This window comes from Hyperoodon ampullatus (genome assembly GCF_949752795.1).
Source record: "Hyperoodon ampullatus genome assembly, chromosome: 1".
Taxonomy (NCBI): Eukaryota; Metazoa; Chordata; class Mammalia; order Artiodactyla; family Ziphiidae; genus Hyperoodon; species Hyperoodon ampullatus.
Window position 1 is genome coordinate 184,812,762 of NC_136914.1, and position 24,047 is coordinate 184,836,808.

Sequence of the window (24,047 nt, forward strand, 5' to 3'; positions counted from 1 at the left end):
GGTATGACTGGTTGAGTAGCACCTGAAGTAATTAACCATGGCTTTCATCAACCCTCAAAGCAATCCTTTTCTTAATTTGATTATCAATTGACACCTGGATCTAGAAATAGGCTGCTGACCTTATTCCAGAGGAAAGTTGAGGGGCCCCAGCTTATTACCTGCCCTAACAAATCCACCAAGAATTCTAATCTTCCACGAGAGTTGTTACATCGTTTCATATGTAATGTTAATTAGGTGTTTTTAAAAATCTAAAGTAATTATTTCCTCAGTGACAGAATTTGTTAATGGTTTTCTCCCTCATTGACACCCCCATCATTTGTTGGTTTCCTCTTTAGATCTAAGCTAAATTTAATAAGAATGTGCTTTAATCTTTCCTACACTAAATAAAAGGACTATGTCATATTTACTTTTGTATTCCCCAATGCAAAAGAACATGGTAGGTGCTCAATAAATGTTTGTTGAATACTTAAAAACTGAGAAAGAAGGGTCAGCCTAGGAAAGATATCACCCTGAATGGAAGAGTCTAACTCTTGAGCATAAAAACTTCCCAAACTACACATATCTAATGCAGAGGGAAAGACAGGTAGGGAAGCTAATTTCTAGCCTAACAGATACTGCCTTCTGTTTACAGACATAATACAATATTTGAGTGAGAAAGCATATTTTAGATTCATTGATTTTACAGAACAGTTTGAACATGCTAACCTACCCACGGTCTTTTCATGAAAATATCTCTGGATAGAGAGTAAAACCCCTGACACAGGAGTCATGTCAATCATAAAAATAAAAATACCTTTGGTGGTTTAAAAGGATAGTCTGTCGGAAAATGTACAGTGAGAAAGAAGACTCCACCTTGATATGCGCTATCAGGCTGAAATTACAAAATAATCACATCAGTGTTTGATTACTATATTTATTATTAGTAACCCAAGATGATTCCCTCCAAACATACCAGTTTGAAAAAAATGCCATCATTTTGTCATAAGTTCAAATCATTTACCTTAAAAACAGGTTTCTCTTTGCAGGCATGAAGGAAGACTTTCCACCAATCATGCCAACATCATAGTTTAAAACAAAACAAAAATAGGACATACACAGTGGAGTGGTGTGACTTGCCCAAACAAATCTGTTTATGAGTATAGGCTGTTAAAGATCAGTAAACACACAAGACTGCTTTGAGAAAAGAATAATTTTCTGTAGCAGTAATCAGTATGAAAGAAAAGGGTTGGGGCTAGTGTTTTTCTTCTTAATTATAAAACTTAAGTTCTCATGGTCTTTTAAGGGGCAAGAATAGAGATGAACTGAAAGGACCAACTTATGAAAAGAAAAGGTTAAGTGACACTGTTATGTAATTTAGACCTCAAATCTTCACTTAGTAACAGTTTACAAAACAACGTGGGAAATGCAAAAAAGCCCCAAACAAAACTAGATAAATTCAGTTTCATAGAATTATTGAATTAGGAATCAACTTTACAAGAGGAATTTAAGTTTGGCCATATCTCTTTATAGCAATTAGGAAATACTCATAATGTTACAAGCAAAGAAAAAAAAAAGGATGATTAGAAAAAGGGAAAAGGGGGAAAAAAGTAGCAAAAATACCTTAAATTCTATTTTAATTCATTTATAATTAAAAGTATCATGTATATTAACATTTTGGTAATAATAGCAAGGCTATCATTACTTCCTCCTTAAGTTTCTACATATACATTAGAGGACCGTACCATATAATTACTATATGGTACTTACTATACACATAGTTTAATTCTAATTCATCAAAAATTATAAGGAACGTAGAAAATGTAAGTTAATTGCAATCAACAGATATGGTCTTCTTAGATGTTCAAATTATATTATTGAGTGGCATATTTACATTACTACAATAAAGAGGGTATGAGTAACATAATTGTAACCATTTGCTACATGTGATTCACCTGAGAAATATTTGTGATGGGCTATAGTTCAAATGGTAAGGGTGAGACTTGATATTATTTTGAAGGTTTTTGGTAAGCAATGAAAATCAAATAACTAGATTCTTATTAAGTTGTTAAATAAATATGTTGCACTTCACCCTTTAAAAAACTAACTTAATAAAACAATTTAGTAATTTAAGACACTTGCTCAGGACTCCTGCTCTGTACATTCAATAACTGTTGTATTTTTTAAAAGTTAAGCATGAGGCAATATGACTGAAAACACTATGGCTGGGCTTCCCTGGTGCCACAGTGGTGAGAGTCCGCCTGCTGATGTAGGGGACACGGGTTCATGCCCCAGTCCAGGAAGATCCCACATGCCATGGAGTGGCTAGGCCCATGAGCCATGGCCACTGAGCCTGCGCGTCTGGAGCCTGTGCTCCGCAACGGGAGAGGCCACAACAGTAAGAGGCCCGCGTACCGCAAAAACAAAACAAAAAACAAAAAAAACCCAACACTATGCCTTACTAGATAAAGATCTTTCAAGGGAGGGAGGAGAGAATGATGTTAACAGAAACATGTTACTAATGCAGTCTTTACCCAGAAAGTAGATTTGAGCTGTCAGTGCCCATTCTTATGCAGTCAGATTTTTGCCCACAGAAAGAAAAGTCATAACTGCTTCTCAGGTGTAGAAAGAAATAATCTTAACAAAGGTAATAAGTATTAAGAGAAGCCAGTCATAGAATAGCAGGTAATTCTGAGTTCAGGACAATGCAACAAAAGAGGCAAATTCATGATGTGGCAACAATAGAGCCACTGCAGTATTTTATCTGTTCCTCTCACACACAGGAACAGTGATGAAACTTATTGCAAATCGGTACTTGTTACTTGTAGGAATTCCATTATTGGGTTAATTAGACTTATTTCTAACCTACTAAAATGTTGATGTAAGAGTAATTACACTTAGTTCTGAACAACTGACTTTCTGTGTTTAAAAAAAGATAAACACGCAGCCTGGTTGCAAATTGTGGGTGATTCATTATTATGCATAATGATCAAGGATTTGGCAAAGTATTGTAAACGTGTTCCTAGCAAGTATTTGCCACCAGGGCTCTAGAAAATCATCATAAATCCTTTACTCATATTTTGCTTTCTGAGTGATTCAGAGTACAAGAAAATTCAACCCTAGCCACAAACATCTGATCAAAGGTGAAATGCCAAGAATGAAGGATGGCTGAGGGGATTAATTTCACACAAATGAATCATACTTACAGGCCCCATAATAGTTGCTTGCCAGTGGAACACTGAAACAAACAAAGGAGTTTTGGAGTCATTAACAAGTGTTCAAACCTGTATTATTAATGGTAGCAAAATCCTAGCAAGAGAGCAAAGCTTACAGTCATCTCCCACAGGTCCAGCCGAACAGTGAGCAGGTGGGTCGCGCTGTAGATCACTCAATTCCTGAAGCAAAGCAAAAATACTTAAGGTTAATTCTTTTCCAGTGAAACAAGCATAATAATCCATTAAGACACAAACTACTCATTTAAAAATCATTTTAAGCAGTTCTATTCACAATATGGACACATAAAATATACTCTGTTGGGCTTCCCTGGTGGCGCAGTGGTTGAGAGTCCGCCTCCTGATGCAGGGGACATGGGTTTGTGCCCCGGTCTGGGAAGATCCCACATGCCGCGGAGCGGCTGGGCCTGTGAGCCATGGCCACTGAGCCTGCGTGTCCAGAGCCTGTGCTCCGCAACGGGAGAGGCCACAACAGTGAGAGGCCCACGTACTGCAAAAAAAATAAAAATAAATAAAATAAAATAAATAAAATATACTCTGTCACTGATGGGTAGAGTATGGAATGAAGTATTAAATTCCTTCATGAGATAGCTCCAAACCCTGAAAAAATTAAATGGATTAAAAAATTGTGTTTCTTTAGCATCTCTAAGACAAACTACTTTTGAGTATCATATGCAGGGTAACTTATGTAAATGCTAGGTGTATAATATATAAAAAACATCCTACTTCAACCAGTTAATAGTCTAATTTGGGAGAGTGAAGGCTCACAGAGAGATGGATATTTAAGGAACAACATGAAGGTTAAATGGAAAGAAAGAGCAGTTGGGCCATATTTTAAAGGCTAGCACATTGATTCATATGCTCTTTTCTGCTCTCAAGGAAGCAAAGGAAGGATCATGGAAATGGCACAGCTTTAGTTGGCCAGTCCTAGGCTGGCATTCCAATCCTACCATAACTAGCTCTATGACTCTGGGGAAATAATTTACCTTCAGCTGGGAAGGAAATGATCACCACCAACTATGAAAGGTGTAAATTCAATATAAAAGACTACATATTAGAACTGAAGAACCTAATTTAGTTACAAAGATAAGGGAATGTCTTTGAGAAAGTGACATTTCAGCTGAAATCAAAAGGATGAGTGGGAGTCAGTTTTGGGAGAAATGAGTAACGTGAGGTAGAGTGGCATAAGATGAGGATGAAAGAGTAGGTAGAAAACTGAGAACAATATACACCATATTAAGGATTGCCACCAGGGAAGCCCCAGATGTAAGCTTTTATATATAGAATGGATAAACAACAAGGTCCTACTGTATAGCACAGAGAACTATATTCAGGATCCTATGATAAACCATAATGGAAAAGAATATATATATCTAAGAATGTGTGTGTAGGGACTTCCCTGGTGGCACAGTGGTTGGGAATCCGCCTGCCAGAGCAGGGGACATGGGTTAGATCCCTTGTCGGGAGGATCCTACATGCCACGGAGCAACTAAGCCCGTGCACCACAACTACTAAGCCTGCGCTCTAGAGCCCGTGAGCTACAACTACTGAGCCCACGTGCCACAGCTACTGAAGCCCACGCGCCTAGAGCCCGTGCTCCACAACAGGAGAGGCCACGGCAGTGAGAAGCCCACGCACAGCAATGAAGAGTAGCCCCCACTCGCCACAACTAGAGAAAGCCCGCGTGCAGCAATGAAGACCCAACACAGCCATAAATAAATTAATTAAAAAAAATGTGTGGGGCTTCCCTGGTGGCGCAGTGGTTGAGAGTCCGCCTGCTGATGCAGGGGACGCGGGTTCGTGTCCTGGTCCGGGAGGATCCCACATGCTGCGGAGCAGCTGGGCCCGTGAGCCATGGCCGCTGAGCCTGCGCGTCCGGAGCCTGTGCTCCGCAATGGGAGAGGCCACAACAGTGAGAGGCTCGCGTACCGCAAAAAAAAAAAAAAAAAAAAAAAAAATGTGTGTATATATATCTATATATACATATATATATGTATAACTGAATCACTTTGTTGTATAGCAGTAATTAACACAACATTGTAAATCAACTACACTTCAATTAAATATAATTAAGAAAAAGAAAATAATCTCTAATTGTGGTTAAAAAACTGTAATGATTTGCATGTATGTATTTTACGGAGTAATGTATATGCGAGTAAATCATACATAAATACATACAAATTTATTTTGTTTACTAATAAAAAAACCCAAAACCATGTTTTACATGGAATAGCCCTGAATTGTGTTCAAATTTCAAATGTCAGACTGTTCTTTCAAATCCCTTCAAAATAGTATAGAAAAATACTCATTATCATGTTCTTATATTTCTGTGTCCTGATTTTACCTTTTGATAGAAGTTAGACCTAAGAATGAGACAGATAAAATCTAACAACTGAACTGCTGCAAAGACCAGGTTCTTTTTTCAAAATTAATCAATCAATTAATTAATTAATTAATTATATTAGTATTTTTTTGGCTCCGTGGGTCTTAGCTGCGGTATGCAGGATCTCTGTTGCAGTATGCAAGATCTTTCGTTGTGGCACGCAGGGCTTCTCTCTAGTTTTCGCGTGTGGGTTTTCTCTCTCTAGTTGTAATGCGTGGGCTCCAGAGCATGTGGGCTCTGTAGTTTTGTGGCGCATGGGCTTAGTTGCCCCGCGGCATGTAGGATCTTAGTTCCCTGACCAGGGATCGAACCCATGTTCCTTGCATTGGAAGGGGGATTCCTTTTTTTTTAAAAATTAATTAATTAATTAATTTAAATTTTTGGCTGCACTGGGTCTTCGTTGCTGTTCAAGGGCTTTCTCTAGTTGCGGCAAGTGGGGGCTACTCTTTGTTGCGGTGCGCAGGCTTCTCATTGTCGTGGATTCTCTTGTTGCAGAGCACGGGCTCTAGGAGCAGGGACTTCAGTAGTTGTGGCATGCGGGCTCAGTAGTTGTGGCTCGCGGGCTCTAGAGCGCAGGCTCAGTAGTTGTGGCACACAGGCTTAGTTGCTCCACGGCATGCGGGATCTTTCCAGACCAGGGCTCGAACCCATGTCCCCTGTATTGGCAGGCGGATTCTTAACCACTGTGCCACCAGGGAAGCCCGGAAGGTAGATTCTTTACCACTGGACCACCAGGGAAGTCCCAAGGCCAGGTTCTTTCTTTTTTTTTTTTCTGAGGATTACAGTTGCCTTTACTTTGTCATTTATCACTTTCAATACTTTATTACTTGTTTTAGAGTGAACATACATTATATCATATATTATACATTATACATGTATATCATAATCAGAATTTAAAAGCTTTGTTTTAATTTTTAAAAGGAAGGCAGGGGCCTCCCTGGTGGCGCAGTGGTTGAGAGTCCGCCTGCTGATGCAGGGGATACGGGTTCGTGCCCCGGTCTGGGAGGATCCCATATGCCGCGGAGCGGCTGGGCCCGTGAGCCATGGCCGCTGAGCCTGCGCATCCAGAGCCTGTGCTCCGCAACGGGAGAGGCCACAACAGTGAGAGGCCCGCGTACCGCAAAAAAAAAAAAAAAAAGGAAGGCAGGTGGGTAGAAAAAGTGAAGAGCTGGGAGCACAGAGCTGGACATGCTAAGCTCCGTGCCTGGGCTCTGGGCAGTGAACTCACACAGCCTTTCTCCTTTTCTCAGGACCATGTTCTCTGTGAAGCCAAGGCCAGGTTCTTAAGTTGTCTATTTAAAGCTCACTTATAGGAAAGAGGCAGCTGATGGTACATCAAACATTCTTAATAGTCACATCAATCATTAAATTACTACTAATACTGACACAAGTGCTTTGGTGAGGAAACTTACGCATCCTAGACTTTTTTAGGAGGGTCTAAATTTCTAATGTTCTTTTTATCAAGATATGTGTCTGCTGCTATATTTAAGATGGATAACCAACAAGGACCAACTGTATAGCACAGGGAACTCTGCTCAATGTTATGTGGCAGCCTGCATGTGGCAGCCTGCATGGCAGTTTGGTGGAGAAATGGATACATGTATATGTATGGCTGAGTCACTTTGCTCTGTACCTTTAACTATCACAACATTGACAATCGCCAAACCCCAATATAAAATAAAAAGTAAAAAAAAAATGTCTGGAAATATGCCCTATTACACTGTTTGGAAATATGCAACTGAAACTATGGTGCATATGCACAGACAGAATGACCAACAGAAAACAAAAGGCACAATACACACCCTCCCCTGCCTACAAAAATAGAGACCTTAAATTTGAAAAATGAAAAATTATGAGTTGTGCTAAGGAGGTGAAAATACAAAACAAACAAAAACTATAACCAAACAAATCAAAACCCCACCTTTTTGCTCTTAGTCTATTCAGAAGCCAGTATACTTTTAGACAAACACAAGAAATCAAGGACCACTTATACTTCTCCCTTTTGATTTAGTTTACTCAAAGTTTTTCAGAAATCACCCAATTACCTGATTTATGCTTTCTCTACCATAACTGGCATTCTTATTTATCTACTTCTAGCATCACAGCCACATATGGAGTACTAAAAATAATTTAATGATTCTTATGTTATTTCAAAAGGAAATGCTAGGATCAGTAATCTCTTCCTTTGCTCTTCTCTCCACTCTTTAAGAATTAACACTGAATTATACAAGTTGCTCAAGTCCATAAGATCCTCATAAGATCCAATTTATCCCATGCTGATTAACAGTTAAAGGTCTCAAAGACAAAGCATTTAAAACCATTCATTTTTTTCCACATCTTTATTGGAGTATAATTGCTTTACAATGTTGTGTTAGTTTCTGTTGTACAACAAAGTGAATCAGCTATATGGATACATATATCCCCATATCTCCTCCCTTTTGAGCCTCCCTCCCAACCTCCCTATCCCAGCCCTCTAGGTCATCACAAGGCATCAAATTGATCTCCCTGTGCTCTGCAGCAGCTTCCCGCTAGCATTCCATTTTACATTTGGTAGTGTATGTATGTCAATGCTACTCTCTCTGTTCGTCCCAGGCTTCCCCTTCCCCCTCTGTGTCCTCAAGTCCATTCTCTTTGTCTGCGTCTTTATTCCTGCGCTGCCACTAGGTTCATCAGTACCGTTTTTTTTAGATTCCATATATATGCGTTAGCATACGGTATTTGTTTTTCTCTTTCTAAAACCATTCATTTTTAATTAAGTATTGTGTGTGTGTGTGTGTTACAAAAGCAAAACAAAGCAAAACAGTGCTTTGTAGGGAAAAACAAGAGAGAGCAATGTATAAACAGTCAAACACCCATAAGGACATTACCCAAACCAAACCACTGTCACCATATTAGAATACCTCCATCCATGGCTTTTGTGGGAAATAAGCATGTCACTTGCTGTTGGAGGGAGTGTTAGTTGAGATAGAACCTTTTGGAGGGAAATTTGGCAATAATTGTGAAAGTGGAAAATGTATATGATCTCTGATGCAGGAATTTCACCTCCTAGTAATAATCATCCAAACAGAAAAAGATATATATATAAGGATGTTTAGTGAGGCATTTTGTATAATTATGAAAGACTGAGGATAACCTAAAGGCCCATCAATAAGGGAATGGTTCTATGACATAACCATACTATGAGATACTACAGCCACTAAAAAGAATGAGATATGTATATGTTGACATCAAAGAACGTTGTACAAAAATAATATAGTTTTTGAGTGAAAAATATATGTGGCAGAAGCATGCTCAATAGATCCCATAATACTATATACATGCATAGAAAATAAAAGAATACACACCAAACTATTAACAGTAGTTATATCTGGCAGTGGGCTGCCACTTTTTATTTATGTCTTTTACATTGTTTCAATTTTTTAAATTTTTTTAAAAATTTATTTGCGGTACACGGGCCTCTCACTGTTGTGGCCTCTCCCGTTGCGGAGCACAGGCTCCGGACGCGCAGGCTCAGAGGCCATGGCTCACGGGCCTAGCCGCTCTGCGGCATGTGGGATCTTCCTGGACCGGGGCACGAACCTGTGTCCCCTGCATCGGCAGGCGGACTCTCAACCACTGCGCCACCAGGGAAGCCCTGTTTCAATTTTTTACAATAATTTTTTCAACTTTTTAAAGAAAAAATAATGGTTTTACTCAGGTTCTTATGCATTTTAAGACAGATGAAATGACACTGTTTTTTCCCCACTACATATATTATAAGCATCTTCTCTCTTTTTTAAAAAAAAATTTTGCAAGACAAGGAAAGACTGAGGAACTGTCACAGATTAGAGGATATATATATATATATATATATATATATATATATTAAGGAGACACAACAACTAAATCCAATGTGGGATCCCAGATTGGATCCTTGGACAGCAAAAGAACAGTGGAAAAACTGGTAAAATCTGAATTAGGTCTGTAGTTTAGCTTACAGTACTGTATCACTGTTACTTTCCTCATTTTGATAAATGTACAATGGTTATATATATTGTAAAAATTAGGGGAATTTAGGTGAAGGATATATGAGACCTTTCTGTACTATTTTTGCAAATTTTCTGTAAGACTAAAATTATTTCAGAATAAAAAATAATGTAAAACTTTTTTTTACATATTCCAAAACTTAATTCACTATTTTCCTTCCCAAGCTTGCTTCTTTTTCTGTGTTCCCTATATTTATTAATGGGATTATTAGTCTCCTAGTCACCACGCTTATTTTGACTCCTCTTTCTCTAGTTCATCTTGTCAGAGGAACAGTATAATATATTCTACCTTAATACCTATTACATTACTTCAAAAATCAATTACAGTTCAACTATAATTGCTTCCCAATACTCTATGAATTACTTGCATAACAATCTTCTAAAAGCACAGCGCGGTTTATTTCATTTTTCTGCTTAGAAAATGTCAGTGGCTCCCCATTGCTTATTAAAGACCAAACTCAACCAACTCTATTCATTATCTAGTCCTAACCCTACACTTTCAATTGGGTTCCCCTTCACAAACATCCCCAGTAATTCTCCAAAGAATGCCCTTGGGTTTTCTAAAACACTTTCAGGAGGTCTGTGAGGTCAAAATTAATTTCATAATAAAACTAAGATATTTGCCTTTTTCACTCTCAGTTATCTCATGGGTATACAGTGGAGTTTTCCAGTTTAAGAATATTTGATACTGTAACAGATTGAATGCACGAGCAGATGTGAGAATTCAACTGTCATTTATAAGCCTGACTATAATGAGATCTGAACACGTATAAAACAATGACACTCTACTTTTTTTTGTTTTGGAATATACAGTTATCTTTAATAAAAATGTTATTATGTTAATATGCAATGGGTTTATTGTTATTTTTAAATTACTAAATATTTTAAAATTTCTGTTTTAATTTCTCATATGGTAAATATTAATACATATAGCTTATACAAACAAAAGCTCTTTGAGGCACTCAATACTTTTAATATAAGGGGGTTCCGAGACCAAAAAGTTTGAGAACCATCTAGTCAGGTCTAGCCTGCGTATTTGGATGTTCCCTGTACATGGCTAAAGTTTTCTGACCTTCATAATTTTCCTTCTCTGAAAATAACCTTCCTTCTAACTCCCTGTGCCCAAATTTTATCCATTCTCCTTAACAGTGGCTGTCTTCTCAATGACCACTTTAAAAATATGAGTTTTGGAGTCAGACCTGGCCTTGCTACTGACCCTTACTAGCTATGTGACCTTGGGCAACTCACTTAACCTCTTGCTCAAGTGCCTCATATGGGAACATCACTGGAAGAACTATACTGAGAATTAAATGAAAACACATAAGTGAAGTAACTAGCTTAATACCTGGCATGTATAATAGATGCTCAAGAAATTCTAATTTCCTCCTTCCCTTTCCTCTTCTACCAGAATATTATTTTAAAACTAAGACTTTTTTGCATTTATTCATGAATTCCTCCACAATACTTAGAACAATGCCTTTCATATAAGGTGCTTGATATTGTTTGAGTTAAACAATACAATTTAAGGAATAGCTTGATACAACCCCTATGGAGAACAGTACGGAGGTTCCTTAAAAAACTAAAAATAGAACTACCATATGATCTAGCAATCCCATTCCTGGCCGTACATCCAGAGAAAACCATAATTTAAAGAGTCATGTACCGCAATGTTCGTTGCAGCTCTATTTACAATAGCCAGGACATGGAAGCAACCTAAATGTCCATCAACAGACGAATGGATAAAGAAGATGTGGTATATATATATAATGGAATATTACTCTGCCATAAAAAGGGATGAAATTGTGCCATTTGCAGAGATGTGGATGGACCTAGAGTCTGTCATCCAGAGTGAAGTAAGTCAGAAAGAGTAAAACAAATATCCTATATTAATGCACATATGTGGAATCTAGAAAAATGGTACAGATGAACTTACTTGCAAAACAGAAATAGAGACACAGGTGTAGAGAACATATGAATACCAAGGGGAGAAGGCGGCGTGGGATGGATTGGGAGATTGGGATTGACATATATACACTACTATGTATGAAATAGATAACTAATGAGAACCGACCATACAGCACAGGGAACTCTACTCAGTGCTCTATGGTGACCTAAATGGGAAGGAAATCCAACAAAGAGGGGATATATGTATACGTATAGCTGATTCACTTTGCTGTACAGCTGAAACTAACACATTGGAAAGCAACTGTACTCCAATTAAAAAAAAAAAAGGAATAGCGTGATCAGCAAAGCATAGATATCTCAAATTTCTATTTTTTAGAAATGCAGGGGCTGCCCTGGTGGCGCAGTGGTTGAGAATCCGCCTGTCCATGCGGGGGACATGGGTTCGAGCTCTGGTCCGGGAAGATCCCACATGCCATGGAGCAACTAAGCCCGTGCACCACAACTACTGAGTCTGCGCTCTAGAGCTTGCGAGCCACAACTACTGAGCCCATGTGCCACAACTACTGAGCCTGTGAGCCATAACTAATGAAGCCCATACACCACAATGAACAGTAGCCCTTGCTCGCAGCAACTAGAGAAAGCCCACGCGCAGCAATGAAGACCAATGCAGCCAAAAATAAAAAAATAAAATAAATAAATTTATTTTAAAAATGTAAATGATTAGATTTAGCAATAGAATCAGAATTAATTACTCCCCTATGTAGATATGTGGACTGCATATAATAAAAAAAACTTAATAACAGGTGTTAAGAGAGAATAGTGCAGGTCACTTAAAAAAGACTGAGGTGGCCTTTTAAATAACATATAATAACATCTAGAAATGAACCTCAAAAGAATATTAATCATTAAGGTATCAAAAACACATGCCACTGCCACAACTATTTTCAATTTACAGAATTATGATATTCTAGCAAAGTGTCCAAAGCCACACAAAATTCTTGTGAGTCTTTTTTGTTGTGGTTCTTCTGATTTAGAAGACCTCAAAACTCTAAATATGCCATCCTTATTGTTTATTTAAGATGCTGCTGACCTACTTTCAGGACATAGCTTTGGGCTGCTTTTCCAAGAGGAGTTAGGGGTTTGTGCTGAGCTGACCTAGTCTCAAAGTTAAGCTGTCTTCCAAACACTGGCAATGCTTGGTGACAGAGCTACGCATACTCAGAGCTGCAGTCTGTGGCATGGACTGAGGGGTTTTTTTCTTACTTGTTCCAAGCTCAATTTAACCAGTTGAACTAATTATAGCAGGAGTTTATTAAGCACTTCCACATCCTTTCTAATAGGGATCATGACTCTGATTTTATACTCTCGTCCCAACTCCAATGTTTTAAACATTTATTTTAATGGTATACGATTATGATAGTAAATAAAAATCCTCACAAGTCACTAGTCAGGCACATTTGTTGATGATTGAACTGGGGCATGAAATTCAAGGAGAATTTATTTGTGGAAAAAAGTAACTTTATAAGATATATTGGGTTGGCCAAAAAGTTCGTTCGGTTAGTGAATACCTTGTTCAATAAAGTTCTTCATGAAAATGAAAAACGTGCCTTTTATTTTTACTTAAAACTGAATGAACTTTTTGGTCAACCCAATAGTTTAAAAGATATAGGAAAGAGGTCCTCTGGATCCTTAGAAACTTACAAGTAGTTGTGCTTCCAAGAAAATACATATAAGAGTAGCTACGAGCCTCAAGGGTCACCTTCTGAATGTGTTCATTAAAGTTTAGATCACTCAAGGGAGTCCTAGAAAGAAAGTTTCTCCTAGGACAGAAGTGCGATGTAGGAAGGAACTGGTATAAAATATCTTGACTGACACAAACTACTTTCTTTCTTTTTTGTTAAATTAATAAACTACTTTCTAAATAAAAAATAAACTCAAATATGAAACATTAAAAGGTTGTAAGAGCTGGGAAATTCTGAAAAGCCACATGGATTGCCTCAGAGTTTCTTTCTTACTCCACTCCTTTAAACTTGTGGCACACCACAGTATTCGAACACAAATAACCCTCGTTTGTTAAAACGTGGATTGCTGGAGCATAGAAAAAGATCATGTTTTATTTACTTATTTATTTTAATTAATTAATTTATTCATTTATTTTTGGCTGCATTGGGTCTTCATTGCTGGGAGCATGCTGGCTTTCTCTAGTTGCGGAGAGCGGGGGCTACTCTTCGTTGGGGTGCGCGGGCTTCTCATTGCAGTGGCTTCTCTTGTTGCGGAGCACGGGCTCTAGGCACGCGGGCTTCAGTAGTGGTGGCCCATGGGCTCATTAGTTGTGGCTCGCAGGCTCTAGAGTGCAGGCTCAGTAGTTGTGGTGCATGGGCTTAGCTGCTCCACAGCATGTGGGATCTTCCCGGACCAGGGCTCGAACCCGTGTCCCCTGCATTGGCAGGTGGATTCTTAACCACTGTGCTACCAGGGAAGTCCCAAGATCATGTTTTTGTTTTTGTTTTTTTTAATAATTTGCCAGTTATTACAAGCAGCACTCGGGGCTGCTGCATTTGCCCCACAGGCCATGTGCGCCAACTCCAAGGGGCGCCATTCACATAGATTTCAATGTGAGTGGTGCTCCCTGGGGCTCTACAAAGCTCCCTTACAGGAAGCTGCACATTTTAAAAATGGACAGCATATCCTTTAAACCCAATTTAGGATATTATCACTGTTTTGAATAAACAAATAGCACTTCTGATGTAGAAGCAAAAGTGATGGTGTTTGACATCTGAGTGGTACCGTGAGCACTTATTTTAACTTCATCAATGTGGTGAAAATGGAAAGAAAATGGCAAACTTGGAATTCAAAAATTAAAAGTGAACACAGTGACATTCTAGTGGAGGGAAAAGGAAAAATTTTTTCAATAGGTGGTGCTAGGTCAACTGGGTATCCATATAGAAAAAGAAAAAAAAGGGACTTCCCTGGTGGAGCAGTGGTTAAGAATTCACCTGCCAATGCAGGGAACATGGGTTCGAGCCCTGGTCTGGGAAGATCCCACATGCTGCGGAGCAACTAAGCCTGTGCGCCACAACTACTGAGCCTTCACTCTAGAGCCCAAGAGCCACAACTACTGAGCCCATGTGCCACAAATTCTGAAGCCCACATGCCTAGAGCCTGTGCTCCACAAGACAAGCCACTGCAATGAGAAGCCTGCACACGGCAATGAAGAGTAGCCCCCACTCGCCAGACCCAATGCAGCCAAAAATAAATAAATAAATGTATTTAAAAAAAGGAAAAGGAAAAAAAAAGAACCTTGACATCCCCCACCTCAAACTATACCAAAAAAATGAACTGTTTTTTTTTTTTGCTCACATCCAGAATATGTTAAAAAAAATTCCTATAGATCAATTTTTCAAAGACAGACTTGAATAAACACTTTACAAAAGAGGGTATCCAAATGGCCAACAAGCATATGGGAAGGGCTGCAGCTTCATTAGTCATCAAGGAAATGCAAATTAAAACCAAAATACTATGTCATTACAACCTCCAAAGGATGGTGAAAATAAAAAAAGAAGAAAAGTACAAATGTTGACAAAGATGTGAAGCTACTGGAACTCTCGTATGTCACGGGAAGAGGAAGAGGTGGAAGAGGAAAAATCTGACAGTAATCATTAAAGGTGAACATGACCCAGCAATTCTACTGCCAGTTACATAGAGAGAAATCATATAATGTAAAAGATGGCTATCAAATAATGAGACTAGCTACAACTCCATATATGAAAAAAACTCGTTATAGTAAACACGCTGTGTGCATACATGTATTTTGTGTATCTTTCAATTTCATTTCCGGTGGCTTTTTAAATGGAAAATTGAAATACATAGTTTTAACTTCTGTCTTCTCCTTTTAGACAAAATAAGCTTAAAACAAACCAATCTTATACTTAAACATAGACCATGCAATAAATATCATCAATATGGTGAAAGTATGCCCCTAGACAGTCTGTATCAATGAAGCAGTTTTCTATTCCAATCTGACACTCATAAAAAAACTAATTAAATTTCATAAAAAAACTAATTAAATTTCAAAATAAAAATACAAGATACAATAATGAAAGGCAGATTACAAGATATTGTCCCTATCTAGATAGTGTCCCTAGACTGGCACTATGAGTCCACAAAAACATGTACTTAAGGAATTCATATAGCCTTACATGGCTAAGCACCTCTAGTCTAGTTCAGATTTCTATATCGAACTAGACACAAAGAATAGTACTGAGAGGCTTGAAAGTGAATTTTAAATTGGCACAGATGGCATGTTTATAACATCCCCACAATATGCTGAGTGTTCTCCATAAAACCAACCTAGACACAGTCCCTGCCTCTAGGGGACTTAAAATCTAAAAGTAGATGAGGCAGCCTAATTCAAAGAAAGTAAACAAATAAAAGGAAACAAAGAAGGGGATGTAAGAGCAGAGAGGCCTGCGTTAATCTCTCAGCTCCCCGAAGGGTAACAGGCCAATCTGAACAGTGGAGAAGGAAAGCTAACAACTCAGTTTCCTTATTTACCATCATACTTAATATGACACTATGCAGTAAATATTCTCTAAAAAATTGTGCTGACCAGACTGAAAATGCTTTGTTGTTCTCTAGTTTCAACATTCAGAAAGTCTAAATCTCCATAACAGATGTAATATATACCCCACTGGGTGTGTGTAAACGACATTAAACAGCCCATGCGTAGTGACTGATTTACAGTCCAAAATCTAAATTACTGAATCCAAAGCACATGAAAGCATTATTTCAAAAATCCTGGCTCTTAAAATAAATGCCCCCCCCAAAAATCCTGGCTCAACAGGCAATTAATTAATGTGACACAACAATCTTTATATCAAAACTTCTAAAACAAGACAGTGATTCTTACTGGATTGCATTTTTGATGTTGTCTCTAAAGGGATATATGAGCTATAATTGGTTTGTCTGTAAATAAACACTTCATGGGCTTATAATTCAGACTCTGATCTCCTTATCCAGTTGACTAGAGCTATTTCAATAGGGAGATGTCAAACAATTCTCAGAAATGTCTCTGAATACAGAAACTCTCTAAACCCTTGAATTAAAAAATCTTTATTTTAAACTGGGGCTTCCCTGGTGGCGCAGTGGTTGCGAGTCCGCCTGCCGATGCAGGGGACGCGGGTTCGTGCCCCGGTCCGCGAGGATCCCATATGCCACCGCGGAGCGGCTGGGCCCGTGAGCGGAGCTTGCGCGTCCGGAGCCTGTGCTCCAAAACGGGGGAGGCCGCGGCAGCGAGAGGCCCGCGTACCGCAAAAAAAAAAAAATCTTTATTTTAAACTGTGAAGATTCTTTCCTGAAGACTTCAAAATGCTGATGACATTCAATTAATTAAGTTATAGGAACCAAATTCACTTCAATAAACTGGTCCTGGCTGCTTCGCTGTCTCTTTGGATCAGGTATCTCTGGCAAAGACTGTTTATTAAAAATAATGATGATAATGCAGCCAAATTCCACACAAAAGGAAGATGATGAAGAAAGCAATGACACTATTGACTTTGCCATATCAAAGTAATATTTATTAAATCTGAACTATAAAGAGCACAATTTAGAATAAATGTTTGAGGTCAGGTTAGGGACATTATCTACCCAATGTCTCAGATCTGAAACCACTTTCCCCCAATGCTCTCTAGAGCAGCCATAATATGACTTTCAATTTCCCAAAATGCTACCTTGCCTGTAATTTAAAACATGGCTTCCTTTTAAAGGGAAGACTCAATAACCTCCCTTTATATGTAATATTTCCATCATAGGAATTACATAAATAAAAATATATTTTAGACAAATCCAAGGTATCCCAGTAAAAAATTGTATTTGAATCTACTTATGAAGTATTATGGTAAAAATGCACTTATTCCAGGAACCCAAACTCTAAACCTTGAGATCACCATGATTCCTTCTTCCCTTCATGCCCCATCGTCTATACGAATCAGTACCAAGTTGTTTAGATTCTCCTTTAGTCCAGGTCCTCCCACTGAAAGGGTCCCAGAAGGAGGCCCATACTATAGAAAAACTGAGGTCCAAAGGGCAGAAGAGTTGGAGAAAAGCCAGAGGAGAGACATTTCAGGATAAGAAACCAAAGGTTTGAACCGGGGAGACACTATTAAAGAACTGGTCAGTAGATGGAGGGGTCTGAAGAGACTGCCCAGATTACTGAGCCTTAGAGATCTGACTAGAAAGGCCAAGCAGGGGGAGGTACGGTGGGTCAGACCAATTCAAAAAGGCCAGGTGGTACAAACACCCACAATTTTCCTCACATATCCCCTTCTCTAAATGCCCTCTGCCACCAGGCTGGCTCAGACCCTCCTGGACCTCACTTGAACAAGTGTAATGCTATTTTAACTGACCTGTTGTCCTCCTACTTCTCTACCAACACACTGTGGTCAAAATCATATTCTTGAAGTACCATGTCAAACCCTTTCAATGTTTTTTCATTAGCCTTAATAGAAGATTTATAAATCCTTAAAATGGTTTCCAGGATCTGACTGCTCTCTAGCCCCACACTTTCCCCCAACATTCTCTGCACCAGTCACAGTGACTTTCAATTCCCCAAAATGCTGTCTTGCCTATAGTTTCAAATATGATTTCCTTTCAGATAGAAGACTCCTAATCACCACCCCCTCCCCAACTTTCACTCTCATGTCTCATCTTAAACATCATTTCCTTAGGGCGGCTTTCCTTGAACCCTCCAAAGGGTCCCTGCTATATTCCCATGGCACTCTTGTACTTCCCTTTTCATGATGTACTACAAATCTATAACTACAAAGAGTAAAGAATTTTGTGTTCTGTGAGGGCAAGAATGTATACCTAGCAATAGGATTAAGAATGTTTCTTCCTTACTCAAAAATCTTCAATGGCATCCCCCAACTCCTGCATTAAGTACACATTTGTCAGCATGGGTCTTCAAGGCCCTCCACAGTATGAACTTTTATGGTCTACTATTTTCTGAATGCTTCCCAAAAGCATGATTATCTGTTCCTTTCCAAACAAGTCATGTACTTTCCAGTGCCTTCATTTCTGTAGCTTCCTCTATGAACCTAGCTTCCCCGTCTTAAAAAATGCTACTCATTCTTCCAAACCTATATCCAATTCCACCTTTTCTGTAGAATTTTTCCTAATTTCCCCCAAATAAATTTGGCCTCTCCCACCTTTGACTCCCCTCCTGCTCAAATGTTGTATTTTCCTTATGGCACTTTCCTAAGTCTACCTAGTTGTTATGGTGCATCTCATATCCTTACTAGTTTAAAATTTCTTAGATAATGTTGGTTATACCTTGCTTTTCCATATATCTCCTTATCACATTTTGTATATGCCTTATATACATAAGGTGCTCCATAAGTGCATTAACTTGAATCTAAAAAATCTACTACATGTAAAGCAGTTGTGTAAGGGAGCTGTCTAAATATGTGGATAAAATAATCTTTTAAGTACAAAAGACACCTTTGAAACAGATGGATGCTAAATGGAATTAGAAAAGCACATTATGTTGCCCATACAAAAACAGAAATACATCTTATTTGCATCTCAAATAAATGCTCTTTAATCAAAAAGTAATATACCTTTAGAGACTCATTCATCTTATATTATACATTAAGATGCCCACATTTATTTCAATTCTGACAATTTAAAATAAACATAATTTTAACTCAAGTTTCATGCAGCAGTAGAGCACAGCATCACTGCTCAATATTTATTTTTGTGACCATTTTTGCTGTTTGCTGGACAAAAGGAAAACAGCAAATAACATTATTTAGATGTGCTTAAAATTGTAAGTCAGAAAAGACCACAGAAGTTATCTAGTTCAACTCATTATATTTCTAGATAAAGAAAATAAAGACTATGAGTTTCTTGGCCAAGGTCACAAAGCCAAAGCCAGGACACAGGCTCGGACCATCTGACTTCCACTCCAGCACTCTTCCCACTCCAAAACAATACTCACCTCAAGGCTGTAATAACTAGAGCACATTATTTTCAGTCGACATTGGAGCCAACAATACTCCAGTACTGAATGAAGGCCATTTGCACATTTTTCAGTCATGCTCAAGAGAAACAAAAGTGTGACAAATGAAGAAATGAAAAAGAATTCTTATTATCTTTTCCCAGGAGCCTTCTTTCTTATAAATGGTTAGAAATGTACATTACTTCATAAGCTTTGAGAGGGTCTGTGTTCAAAGACACTGAAAGGCGAGAAAAACATGATAGGAAATTACATACATAATAGAATTTTGACACACGATGGAACATGCAACACAGAACATTTTAAATGCTACAATATCAAAAGTTACTATTTATTTCACAGTAACCAAGAAAGATGGTGCTTCAGGGAAAAAGAAAAAAGGTAGCAGCCTATTTCTCAAAACCCACTTAAAACACAAACCTATCTACCAATATGTACCAAATATTTACCTTCTTACAGTTCTATTCCTAATAACTGGCACATAATAGGTACTTTATAAGTATTTTCATAATTAAGTAATTAATCTCTCTTAATATCACCCAGTACTATTCTTGAATACTGCAGTTGTACATCAGTGACTATAAAATGCTGCTACTTGTAGTAGAAAACAAGGAGCATTGACAGTTTGTATCAAACAGAAACGTTCTAAGACTAGAACATTTTACAATGTGTGTGAATCTATATCTGTGTATGTGTGCTTGTATGTATGTATATAGGTTCATTTGTTTTCTCTCTATATACATATGTACACATATATGTATATGACATGTATTTTTGACAATAGTGATTTTACCTAAAGATCTTATGCTATGGGACAGTGATTTTCAAACTTTCCTTACAGCATGTCATAATAAGAAAAACATTATATACCACAACCTAGTACACCATAACACATACACGCAGAGGAATACATATACATAACTAAAACAAAGATTTCATGAAACAACACCATTACTATACCCAAAGCACTAATGTTTTCTATTCCACTTTTTAAAATGCAGTTTGTGTCTCCCCAAACTGATTTTGTCACCCCTGCTCTGAAAGCTCATAGAAGTGCGAGAAGACACTAAGACATTGGCAAGGTGTAAATGTCTTAGTTTGGCATTCATTCCTTAAACATAGCCTAGGCTCTACCAGACACCAAACAGACACTGGCAAAATGAACACTAGAAGTTACTGAACATTGTTCATTGAAAAGCTATGCTGAACACCGGAAGGACGTTATCATTGTGTAAGTACAAAATAGAGACCACATTCTGGGCCATAAAGCAAGCCTCAAAAATTTTAAAGGAGTCAAATAATAACAGATATTCTGATCACAATGGAATTAAATTAGAAATCAATAACAGAAAGCTCTGTAAAATTCCAATTATTTAGGAAATAAATATTTTTAAATAACTCAAGAATCGATAAAGAAAACAAAAGGGAAATTAGAAAATATTTTTAACTAAATGAAGATGAAACTACAACACATCAAAACTTGGGGGAAGCAAAAACACCAGCAAGAGTTTTACTAGTTTATGGGACTTCCCTGGTGGCGCAGTGGTTAAGAATCCGCCTGCCAATGCAGGGGACACAGGTTCAAGCCCTGGTCTGGGAAGACACCACATGCCGCGGAGCAACTAAACCCGTGTGCCACAACTACTGAGCCTGTGCTCTAGAGCCCGTGAGCCACAACTACTGAGCCCGTGTGCTGCAACTACTGAAGCCCGCGTGCTCTAGGGTCCGTGTGCCGCAACAAGAGAAGCCACTGCAATAAGAAGCCTGTGCACCTCAATGAAGAGTAGCCCCAGTTCGCCGCAACTAGAGAAAGCCCACACACAGCAATGAAGATCCAACTCAGCCAAAAATTAAATAATTAATTTTTTAAAATAGTGTAATCAACATACATTTTTTAAAAAACAAATTAAAAAAAAAAAAGTTTTACTGGTTTAGAGAAGAACAATGAGCCCAGGCCACCAAGTCTGCTGGGTTACCTCTAGAGCAATCCAAACTGCTCACAAAAGGAGGGTGGCCACCTGGAGTGAGAACCATAGGTTAATTTTACTGCTAATGAAGTTTAAGGTGAAGGAACAACCCCCCCACCTCACCCCAGTTAGAAAGGCTTTCCTAAATCTGAAAGAAGACTAGGAATCTAATAAGCAATCTGCTGTCAGTGAAGGAGAAGAGCCATGCAAACAGGATAATATGAATACAGAACAGTGGGGGAAACATCCAGAAAGAGGAAAGACAGGAAGCTGCAGAGCATGGTGTGATCCAATGGGCAGTGCTAGATGGAGTTGTTCAGGATGGTTTCCTCCCCATACTACGGACAACTCCTGGAACACAGGAGCCTCTTACTACTGTATAATGTATGTAACTGAACCTTCACAGATTCATCCCAAGACCAAATTAAATGCAAAAAAAAAAAAAACCCCTCAGCTTCTCAGAGGCCATCTAGATCAAAGCAGGCCAGAATCAGAACCTGTTTGGCCTTCATTTGTTCTGAGGTGGTCTACGGACCCCTCCAATCCTGAAACCCTGCAAATCTGGGTTATATTATATATTCCAGTATTTTTTAATCCAGCATACAGGGTTAAGAGGAGAGAGGACAAGTATCTCAATACTTAATTTTTTAATTACACATGGCATTAGTTTACCCACTTTTTTAAAAAGGGGTGGGGGGAGCTAATACATTACAGACAACCATTAACTCAGTTTGATGGAAAGTATTAGGCTGATCATTTTGATTAGCGGTGCTCATTAAATACGTTTCCTACATGTATTTCAGGGAACTAAAATGAATAAGGATGCTATTCTGCTTTGCTGGAAGCGATCCCACATCCTGCTAGGTTTGGTTTTTATAACATGTGCCTGGCTTCCTAAAACAGGCATAAACAGCCTTATTAGATCTATGCTATTTATTTCCACAGAGAAGGAACCTCAGAACTTTTAAACTAGGACAGGTTATCTAATATTTTTACACCTTTGTTGTGATAAAGGAAGAAAAATATATGATCTTGGCGGCAAAAGGAAGATTGAACTTAATTACAAAGATTTAAAAGCAGAAAAATGCATACAGTGGCTTTTTAGAAAAAGAACACTTTCTTCCTTTCATCTCAAGGCAAACCATTTATCTACCAAGAAGCATGAATAGTGTATTCTTTCTTTTTAAAATGTTTTTAGAAGTCATATCCTTTTTTACTGAAGGAACCTGGAGCCTTAGACTTAATCTTGTAATCTGAAAGTCTTTCTAATATATCTGTGTAATCTGAACTGTTGACTACTCTTCAAAGCCATTATAGGAACTAAATAGCTAGATCAATTCGTAAACCATTTTCTCAAATGAAAACCTCACAATAAAATGATACTTTTGACAGAACATTTATGAATTACACCAATTTTTCTAAATCCTTTTGGAGGAGAAACATTTTAAGTGATGGAATAAAGATGAACAAAGTTACATTATTCTTTTACCATGTTAACCGGTCTAGTGCACATTACCTCAGAGCCAAATCTTACAATGCATAATCAACAAGCTGAGTGATGCATCAGTGAAAATGATTAAATATGCCAAGGTCTTAATTATAATACCACATTACATTTGTACAGAATATTCCAGTTTGCAAAACACTTACATCCATAAACTCATTTGCCTCTATGTCCTTCAGTTTAAGTACAATAGATAGAAGATGTGAGTCTACCTGGATATACTGAAATAGTTAAAAGCAGGGACTCTGGAGCCAACTGTCTGGTTTGGACTCTTAGTGCTGCCACTTACAATTACAGAATGTGATTCTGAGTACATTACTCAACATCTTTATGCCTTAGTTTTATCGTCTGTAAAATGGGGATAATAATCATTTCTACCTCTTGGGCCCACTAATGATTAAATCAATTAATATATGTCAAGCACTTAATACAGTATCTAGCACAGAGGAACCATTATATATTATACATGCTGGTTGTACTTATCAGCAGCATCACTGTATGGATAGGGAAACAAGCTGGTAAGTCACAGAGCCAGGAACAGAAACCAGAACTTCTTCTCCCATTTGATGCTCCATCCACAAAGGGCTGGGTTTTTTTTCTGTTTGTTTTTTGAAGTATCCTAAGGTTTTCTAGACTGACATAAAATAGTTTAATGCGGAAGTGTACAAATCAAAAAATTCAACAGTTCAGAACACTTATAAAGTATTTTGATTTATATTTATATATACATTTTAAGTTAAATTGACTATTAAAAATACAAATATTCCATTTTGGCAGCAGAACTATACACTGAGGAATAGTCATCTGTGTTGCTATATTTGCAAAACAAAACTCAAATCTAGAGGGAAATATACTAAGATGATAACTGTGTTAGAATTTCCTTTTTTTTTTTTGTTTCCCTTTCTGGTTTTCAAGACATTCAGTATTGTGACATAACATTTATAATTTAAAAAAATTATTTCCAGGGACTTCCCCGATGGCGCAGTGGTTAAGAATCTGCCTGCCAACACAGGGGACATGGGTTCGAGCCCTAGTCCGGG

General features: G+C 38.0%; 1 protein-coding gene across 1 annotated transcript in view; it reads right to left on the bottom strand.

Moving 5' to 3' along the window:
* Positions 1-24,047, bottom strand: part of UBE2D1 (ubiquitin conjugating enzyme E2 D1) — a gene marked incomplete at both ends in the record, with an annotated part of 31,537 nt that overhangs the window by 4,100 nt on the left and 3,390 nt on the right. Inside the window, 3 exons of the mRNA XM_079715641.1 lie at positions 794-871; positions 3,183-3,214; positions 3,308-3,371. Of these exons, the coding sequence (XP_079571767.1) occupies positions 794-871; positions 3,183-3,214; positions 3,308-3,371 (174 nt within the window). The remainder of the gene's footprint in view (positions 1-793; positions 872-3,182; positions 3,215-3,307; positions 3,372-24,047) is intronic.